Raw genomic sequence first — 10000 nt, forward strand, 5'->3', positions numbered from 1 at the left:
TGTTCTCTTCCAACAGGAACATTTAGTCAATCATAGCACAATGTCATACAAAACACTAACAACAGATGGAATTACAGAAACTGCATTACTTTACATGTGTCAGTTCTACCCTTATACAATAGGCAATATCAATATTGTATTGATCATAAATAGTTTTTTTGCTCTGCAGTTTCTTTTGAAGCCTCTCTACATTTTTCTCTTTTTGGGTTTAGTAAATGCATGTATTTTGTTTCTTTTTTTTGCAAACATTCAATACCAAAGGTGCATGACCCATCTCAGAGTAGCTTTATAGAATGCAGTTTAGACAGTAAGTGACAGAATTGCTGCAGTAAAGGCTTTATTTGCAATGGGAAATTACTGCAAGACAACAAAAATATGCAATATAGCTGCTCATTGTGTGAAAATATAAAATATACAAACAGAAAAAGGCACAGAAGAAATAAAAAAAGAAACATACAAAGTCCTCTTCTAATCTGCCCGGTCTTCTGCATTTGGCCACATGTTCTCATCCAATGTCAACTGCTGTTCACCTCAACTTTAGCTTATAAGTTTGGTTTAGAACGTGAGGTTATCTGTTCTGACACACAGTATGAAAGCATTTGTAAATTTGGCAGTTAAAATCCATTGTTCTGATCTTGGTTGAGCTTGTGTGGAATAGAAGTTCATTTTGTGTGAAAGGAACAATAAATGTGTTAATTGTATAGCCCACACAGACTGATGTTGTGCTAACTACGTTAAGAGTTTTGGAAATGTGACTAAAGAACTGAAAAAAGGTTGATAGCAATTGTAAAAAAAAACTGTTAAGCAGAACAAACGAGATGTATGCCGGAGTAAACACAACCATACAGCCATACACTGGCCCTGGTCCACACACCTGGGTACACGTGTATTGAGAGTGTTTGTTTTGTCCTATGCGTCTCTGTGTGTTCCTATGTTTGTGTGAGCAGGCTGTAATTCGGGGAAGAGAAGAGAATTGTTGGCATGAGTACGGTGGGGGCCAGGAGGCCCGGGATCGGTACTGCGTGATCCTGGAGTTCAGCGCCGTCCTCTTCATGGATGCAGTGTGCATCAGTGCGCTGAGCAGAGTGAGAACAGACCCAGATACAACACACTGCAGTGAGAACAACAGACCCAGATACAACACACTGCAGTGAGAACAGACCCAGATACAACACACTGCAGTGAGAACAGACCCAGATACAACACACTGCAGTGAGAACAGACCCAGATACAACATACTGCAGTGAGAACAGACCCAGATACAACACACTGCAGTGAGAACAACAGACCCAGATACAACACACTGCAGTGAGAACAGACCCAGATACAACACACTGCAGTGAGAACAGACCCAGATACAACACACTGCAGTGAGAACAGACCCAGATACAACACACTGCAGTGAGAACAGACCCAGATACAACACACTGCAGTGAGAACAGACCCAGATACAACACACTGCAGTGAGAACAGACCCAGATACAACACACTGCAGTGAGAACAGACCCAGATACAACACACTGCAGTGAGAACAGACCCAGATACAACACACTGCAGTGGGCGGCAACGCACCCAAACACACTGTAACACACTGTAACACACTGTAACGCACTGTATCGTACTGTAACGCATTGCGGGGCACTGAGATGGCAAGAGATTCTCTCTTCTGACCTCATCTCTGCTTGCACGCTGCTGTAGCACCTTTTCTTGAGAACATGCTATTGTGTCTATGAAGCCTGGCCATGCTATTGTGTCTATGAAGCCTGGCCATGCTATTGTGTCTATGAAGCCTGGCCATGCTATTGTGTCTATGAAGCCTGGCCATGCTATTGTGTCTATGAAGCCTGGCCATGCTATTGTGTCTATGAAGCCTGGCTATGCTATTGTGTCTATGAAGCCTGGCCATGCTATTGTGTCTATGAAGCCTGGCCATGGTATTGTGTCTATGAAGCCTGGACATGCTATTGTGTCTATGAAGCCTGGCCATGCTATTGTGTCTATGAATCCTGGCCATGCTATTGTGTCTATGAATCCTGGCCATGCTATTGTGTCTATGAAGCCTGGCCATGCTATTGTGTCTATGAATCCTGGCCATGCTATTGTGTCTATGAATCCTGGCCATGCTATTGTGTCTATGAAGCCTGGCCATGCTATTGTGTCTATGAAGCCTGGCCATGGTATTGTGTCTATGAAGCCTGGCCATGCTATTGTGTCTATGAAGCCTGGCCATGCTATTGTGTCTATGAAGCCTGGCCATGCTATTGTGTCTATGAATCCTGGCCATGCTATTGTGTCTATGAAGCCTGGCCATGCTATTGTGTCTATGAAGCCTGGCCATGCTATTGTGTCTATGAAGCCTGGCCATGCTATTGTGTCTATGAAGCCTGGCCATGCTATTGTGTCTATGAATCCTGGCCATGCTATTGTGTCTATGAATCCTGGCCATGCTATTGTGTCTATGAAGCCTGGCCATGCTATTGTGTCTATGAAGCCTGGCCATGCTATTGTGTCTATGAAGCCTGGCCATGCTATTGTGTCTATGAAGCCTGGCCATGCCTGCAGCTTGGGATTTCAGAATTAGCAATACCTTGAGAATGCTAACTTTTTTTTTTTTCCATGGATGCACAGTTGACATATTTCAAGGGAAAGGGTTTATCAGTAGCATGCACTGATCAGAGTGTGGGCATAGATTAAAATATTGACAGTGGACAATTTTACCTGTTTTGGAATGAAAGGAAATTTGTTGTTTTGTATATCATGACCGGTGCCATTGTCGAGACCATGGATGAAGTATTCAATGTTAGGGGTCTCTTTTTATTGAATGGTTGTCATTCTTAACTAGGCAATCCTACCCGCCTTTCAGGTGAATCACATTATGGTTACACTAAGGCACATCACCCAACCTGCAGTACCATCTACATTCCGGTGGGGGCACTGTAAGCATTGGATTCATTCTATAATTCGTGATCAATTTTGACATCAAAACAAATTAGCTGATGTAATGCACCAGGGCCACGTTCAACCCCGGCAAAATGTAGAAAAGCGTTTATTTAAGTGTAAACGGTGGCGTGTTGAACACCTTGTTGCAAACCCAGTTGCATTACGACTGACTGACGTAGTGTGGTCTGGTCCTATGGCATCTGAGAAGTCCCCTGGGCTTTAAAGCACAGGTCTACGTCATTATTGATTTGGGCTACACCCCCGACACACCTGCCAAACGGGAGCAAACACACCTCAAACCTGCTGCAAAACCTTTCACACGGAGGAAACGTATCATTGAACCCAGGAACCTTAGGAAAACACATTTCCACTTGAGGGTGCCCCAGGTGTGAGGAAGATCACATGGGTGGAATCCCTACAGGCAAAAAGAAAACCAGAATTCACAGAACATCAGTCTTGGTCTGAAACGAACAACAAAGGGGTATCCTCTGTCAGTGAATAAACAAGAGATCTGAGATTTGTCACCTGTATTTTTGAGTGCAAATATGTTGCCTGAAAAATCAGAAAATCCTAAATTGCGAGCATTTTACAATGCACTTATAAGAAATGGGGGGACTGTCCCCTCTGCAAACCTATGGCAGGAGTTCATTCCGCAGGCTGCAGACTTGCATAAATTAAAGATAAAGGAACCGTTCAAGTCAGCTGACCTGACAAAGATTATTTTTGCTGACTTTGTTTACCTTGTTGTACATTATGGCTCAGTTGCGGATAGCACCAAACAACATCTTTTGAACATTGAGGTGGTTTTCAACGATATAACTGTTTGTCCTGGATAATAATAGTTAGCATGTTGAAAGCACAGAATGAAACCACCACCCCCCTCCCCCCCCCCCCAAAACTCTTGACAAAGTCCATCGGCCACGCAATGTTTGCTTTGTGGCACTCGCAATTGGCATCCTGGGCTAGCAATTTCCCAGAGGTCAACAACATTGTGCTTCTAAGAAGTACCATAGACGTTTAGGCTTGACCATAGAATGTGACTCTGCCCTTTGGCTCAATCCCAGATCTAATATTTTACTTCTGACAACAAATTAGAAATGATGGCATGCTTCAGTAATGTATTTGTACATCAATGAATTAATGTTAAGAACTACATGTGACTAGATACTCAGCAAAACAGTAATAACACAATCTGGTGTGGTCCCTTATTATCCATATCTGTCGGTGTGTGTTTGTTTCAGGTGCTGCAGGAGTGGAAGGACCAGGGCACTGTGGTGTTTATGGTGGGCTGTCCGGGTCAGTTCCCCCTCCACTGAATCACACCTATCACACTCCTTATCTCTCTCTCTCTCTCTCTCTCTCTCTCTCAATTCAATTCAATTCAATTTAATGGTGCTTTAATGGCATGACAAAAACATTTTACATTTTACTATTGCCAAAGCTTTTCCGCAGTGTACAAAGTACAAACAACAACCAGTAACATTGATGTCAACAGTTTTAACGTGTGTGTGTGTGTGTTTGTATGTAAATGGTAAATGGTTGGCATTTATATAGCGCCTTTATCCAAAGCGCTGTATAATTCACCCATTCATACACACACTCACACACCGACGGCGATTGGCTGCCATGTCAGGAGCATTTGGGGGTTAGGTGTCTTGCTCAGGGGGCCTTTGGCAACCCTCCGACTGCCAGACGACTGCTCTTACTGCCTGAGCCACGTCGCCGTGTGTGTGTGTGTGTGTGTGTGTGTGTGACTGTGTGTGTGTGTGTGACTGTGTGTGTGTGTGTGTGTGTGTCAGTCAATCACTGTCCCTCAGGCTGTGGCAACTGAACACATATTTTGCTGCTATTTTTGCAGTCTTTCCATCCCCTAGGACTAATTGCAATTGGTTAATTTCAGGCAGTTGATCAAATTGAGGAACAGCATTTCTAAATAGGTCAAAATATTTTTTCCATATATTTTCAAATGTTTTACAGTGAAGAAGAAAGTGCACCTCTGTCTCAACCTCGCCTCTCTCTCTCTCTCCCCCTCTCTCTCTCTGTCTCTCTCTCTCTCCCCCCTCTGTCTCTCTCTGTCTCAACCTCGCCTGTCCTGCAGAGACCTGTGACCTCTGTCTCTCTGTCTCTCTCGCGCTCTCTCTCTCTCTCTCTCTCTCTCTCTCCCTCTCTCCCTCTCTCTCTCTCTCTCTCTCTCTCTCTCTCAGTATTCGGGGTCTGCCTTTGGGTCCATATCCCATTTAGTGCCATTTCAGTTCAGGCCTCTTCAACTGGACACAATCCACATATATAAGTACACGCTGGAAGATGCATATTGACATGTGACCGGGGCGGCCTGTAGCGTAGTGGTTAAGGTAAATGACTGGGACACACAAGGTTTGTGGTTCTAATCCCGGTGTAGCCACAATAAGATCCGCACAGCCGTTGGGCCCTTGAGCAAGGTCCTTAACCCTGCATTGCTCCAGGGGAGGATTGTCTCCTGCTTAGTTTAATCAACTGTACGTCGCTCTGGATAAGAGCGTCTGCCAAATGCCAATAATGTAATGTAATGTGACCTGTTCTCCAGACACAGTGAGGTCCCAGCTCCAGAGGCAGGGGATTGTTCCGGATCTTCTCCCCTGCTCCCACCTCTTCCCCTCTGTCCACCATGCTGTTCAGCGATACCAGGTAGCTCCTTCTCTCTGTGAGTCCACACCTTGCGTCTTCCTGTCCTGCTGTCTGTCTGCTTCTGTTTATGGCCTCCGCTAACCCTAACGTCATCTGACTGTCTCCAGGACCCTGACAGAGAGCTCTGCGATTTAACCTGACCTCTCACATCACCTTTGACCTGTGACCTCTGAGAATATGAAAACAAGCCAGCATTGTTGGAGGGGATCTTTGTTGATAATAATAATAATTATTATTATTATATTATTATTATTGCTTTTATCTTTGTATTTTTGAAAACTATTTTGAATAAAATTGAAATATAACTGAACTTTATCGCCTTTGCCATTTCTGACTTGAGACAGAGGGTGTAACACACACACACTGTACTCTGGGTGAGTGTACCATGCCATACCAGTCACTGTACCAGTGAATAACATGCACACACACACACACAAACACGCCCTGATAAGAGAATAAATATTGCTCTTCAGCTTGGCCGGGGGAGAGATTACTGTTCAAAGCTCAAATTGATGCATGTGCAGCCCTGATAATGCAGGTGCTTTTGGGGAAAATGTCAGATAAGCAATGGTAAATGTCTACATTTATATAGCGCCTTTATCCAAAGCTCTGTACAATTGATGCTTCTCATTCACCCATTCACACACACACACACACACACACACACACACACACCATTGGCAATGGCCATGCAAGGCACCAACCAGCTCATTAGGAGCAATTGGGGGTTAGATGTCTTGCTCAGGGACACCTTGACACACCTTGACCCGAGCCAATGTGGCCCCATAATTCACCGTGATAAGAGAAGTGCTTTAATGTCACCAGGTTCTTCTTCACTTCACTCCGTAATGCACATATCCTGAATTTCTAATACTTAAATATAAGTGAATTCACTGTAGCAACATTAAAAGCTGCAATACAGTAGTTATATTCAAATGGATTCAGCTATATCATCTTCAACATAAACAATAGCTACAATAGCATCTCCTCCCTTGTTGTTTTTAGATCACCTATTCCTTTTTTAAGAGGTTCACATACCCTAGAGCCTTTTTATAACAACCTATACTCACTTATTAACCAGGAAATAACCTGATTCTTGTACAGACACTAATTCTAATCTACTGATTGATTGTATATCTCTGAAACTAAGCCAGAAGAGAATGACAATGCATACCTGACAGTATTGTTTTTCTCATGGTAAACTGCAATAAATTACAATTTTTTTGTCTTGCAATAAGGACCTTATTATCTTAAGTAACTTGTTTTAAGTTTTAGTTAAGTGAAATTTTCTTGTGTCTTGTGTGCAAATCGTGAAATTAGTCAAAAAAATTAATTAAATCTAGATTTTATGTCTGGATATAATATACATGTTTTTTGGTTTTTGAGGTTTTGCAATATAGTGCACTGCAAAAAGTGACTGCTTTAACAAACATCTTTAATGTGTAATAAGACTTAATATAATAAAATATAAAAAACTGTTAGTAAGTCTAGGTACCCATTCAAACTAAGCACCATCAAACTTGTATGTATTGCGTAAAAAGCTCTTTCAAAAATGGCTTCATTGAGTACTTGCCTGACATGACTTTAAATAACACTATCTTATCAGAGAGATAAGGATCCTCAGGTGTCTATATATACGGCTCTCCTATAGCTGTTCACAGTTCTTGTGACCTTCAGCTGGAATACTCTGTCTCTGTCTGCCTGTTTACCTGTGTGTGGGAATGTGTTTGTGAGCTATTGTCACTTGTGAGGACGGTGGTGCCATCAGTGACCTTAGCTCAGGGGACGTGATTCTGAAACTGTGTCCAGATTCACACAGGCAGCGCCAGGATGGAAAGACGGCGTGCGGGTTATAGAATTGAGAGGGACGTGCTGGATGAGTTGAGAGTTGAAGAAGTGGCAGAGAAGTCAGAGAGAAAAGTCTCTCTCGCGGAAAAACTCCGGGAATCAGTGCGGTAAGGCCATGTCGTGAGGACATCTCAGTTCACCACGCTCCCTAGCCCCTGTTACTCTGTCTCTGTTTCTGTGCATCAAAGTTTTCCTGTGCCTCTCCGTGCATCACACTCCCCTGTCTGTTTCTCTGTCTCTGTGTGCATCAAAGTGTTTCTGTGCTTCTCAGTGTCAGAGAGTTCCCACTGAAAAGTGTCTTTTATTTAGACTTAAAATCATATTTCTATTGCTTTTTTGCGAAACAAAAAAATGTTAAAGTTTGACTCGTTTCAAGGTTTGCCAATGGGGTGAGAGAATTTAATTTGGTAAGCAAACAGTAACTTGAAACAAGCTTGAAAAAGTAAGATCTTAAGTCTTATTATAAAAGTCTTATTATTATTATGTCTTATCTTATCTTGTCTTGTCATTGGACTTAAAATCTTATCTCTCAAGTATAAAATAATAGCTTGTTTTGAGTCACTGTTTACATGACAAGTGATATCTTCTTACCCCAAAGACTAAAAAATTAAAGTATTTTTGTCTTATGTTGATACTTACATTACTGTGCAGAAGTCTTAATATTTGGAAATCTCACATTTGAGATTTCCAAATATTCATTTTCCAAAACATTTAATTTTACAGGGACATTTTTGTATTTAATTTTAAAAACATATTACTGTAAGCAGTTGACTAGTTTTTACATAAAACTTGATCAAGGCTGTCTGAGATCAGAAGCAAGGAGCCAACCAAAGTCTGCAGAAGAACTGTGGCAAGTTCTCCAACATGCTTGGAACAACCTCCCTGCTGATTGTCTTATAGAACTGCAGGACAGCGTTGGCTATCTCAGAGAATTGATGCAGTTTTAACGCCAAAGGGTGGGCACAAAAAATATTGATTTGATTCACTTTTTAACTATTCTGCCAAATTATTCAAATGTAATGTAAAATGTATAGTATGTTTATTTAGGATCTTTCATTGAATTATTTTTGAAAGAATCTTATCTGTACAGAATGGTATACAGGTGCCTAAGACTTTTGCACAGTACTGTATATGTATTATGATTTGCTAAATGAGATGGAAATATTGCCAATAAGGTAAGACCGTTTCACTTGTTTCAAGATTTGCTGATGGAATTAAGAAGATTTCACTTGTCAAGTAAACATTAACTTAAAACAAGCAAGTATTTCTACTTGAGAGAAAAATAGTTTTCTTACAGTACTAGACTACAACTCTTGACAGTCATTTTTGCAGTGTAATGGAGACATGTTCAGCATTAGATATACAAAATACTTCTCATGCGTCTCATGCTGGTGACGGAATATTCACCCAGCAAAACTGACATTTCCTGACAGCAAGATGCACATGAAAAAAAACATATGCAACAGATCGTTCGTGCCACTTAGTATCTTGACATTATTTCTCTCATGTTCACAATTGTATTTGCAACAACTGAAGTCTTTATTTTTGTGTGGAAGTCCACCCTGCTTTACTTCTTTGGGTGAGGTAGAGCCGTCTTAATTTACTGTTTGTGTTTGTGTGTTGGGTGCCGTTTTTTCATTCTTACATAGCCTTACCTGTCCACTTTTATTTCTCTTATTTGAACCATTTAAGGCACCTTGCCTATGAAATTTTCTTTTTAAAGGGTCTCTTTGCTAATTGCACCCAACACAAAAATTAAAAATTTTAAAATTATAATTTAATTTATTTTATGAAAAAAGGAATTAAACAACACCCATAACACCCCTGTGGCACGACCTGAAATGAGCAGCTCAAGCCGTCGAACCAACCAGCTTCACTGAATTAAAGCAGTTCTGCAAAGAAGACTGTGCTACATTTCACCACAGTGATGTGAAAGACAAATTATATTCAAATAATATTTTTACATATTCAAATATCAATATTATAGGAAGCGTTTGGTTGCAATTATAAGTGCTGCAACCATTAATAAGATTAAGGGGTAGGGAGCCATGATGGTCAACAGGCTGAGATTTAGCGGACTTGCGGTTGCAGTTTGCTGCAGTTGCACACTGAGGACCAGGGTACGATTCTCGGTCCTGCCAAAAAGCCGAGTTTGGCCGGCTCTCATGGAGCGGTATAATTGGCTCGCTGCTCCAGGGGAGGGACTTGGCAGGGTTAGTGGGACAGCGTGCGGGGCGCCTCGGAGTAACGGTCTAACTGAGACGAGATGGCTTGGAGAAGGCGTGTCCCTCTCAGGGTCACAAGATCCTTGCAATGAGGACGGGGCGGTGCATCCCCAGCTAGCACTAACTGGATTAGATAGGGTATAATTGGCTACGAAATTGGGAGAAAAAGGGAAAAATTGGAAAAAAAGTCTTTAAAAAAAAAGTTTTTAGCTGCTTCTCCAATGCAGGGCGGACCAATTATTCACAAGGTAGGATCAAATTTGTGAGGAAACTAGGTAACACAGAATTGATCTGTGAATCTGGCTGTTGACGGGCGATGCCCG

General features: G+C 41.8%; 1 protein-coding gene and 1 pseudogene across 1 annotated transcript in view; both read left to right on the top strand.

Moving 5' to 3' along the window:
• slc26a6 (solute carrier family 26 member 6) overlaps nt 1-5808 on the top strand; it is a 22674-nt gene extending 16866 nt beyond the window's left edge. The window contains exons 17-20 of the mRNA XM_061257495.1: nt 948-1085; nt 4182-4236; nt 5504-5604; nt 5712-5808. Coding sequence (XP_061113479.1) covers nt 948-1085; nt 4182-4236; nt 5504-5604; nt 5712-5744 — 327 coding nt within the window. The 3' untranslated portion in view covers nt 5745-5808. The remainder of the gene's footprint in view (nt 1-947; nt 1086-4181; nt 4237-5503; nt 5605-5711) is intronic.
• Nucleotides 5809-7434: 1626 nt separating this feature from the next.
• Nucleotides 7435-10000, top strand: part of LOC133138510 (solute carrier family 26 member 6-like) — a 17168-nt pseudogene continuing 14602 nt past the window's right edge.

Source organism: Conger conger, chromosome 10, assembly GCF_963514075.1.
Source record: "Conger conger chromosome 10, fConCon1.1, whole genome shotgun sequence".
Lineage (NCBI taxonomy): Eukaryota > Metazoa > Chordata > Actinopteri > Anguilliformes > Congridae > Conger > Conger conger.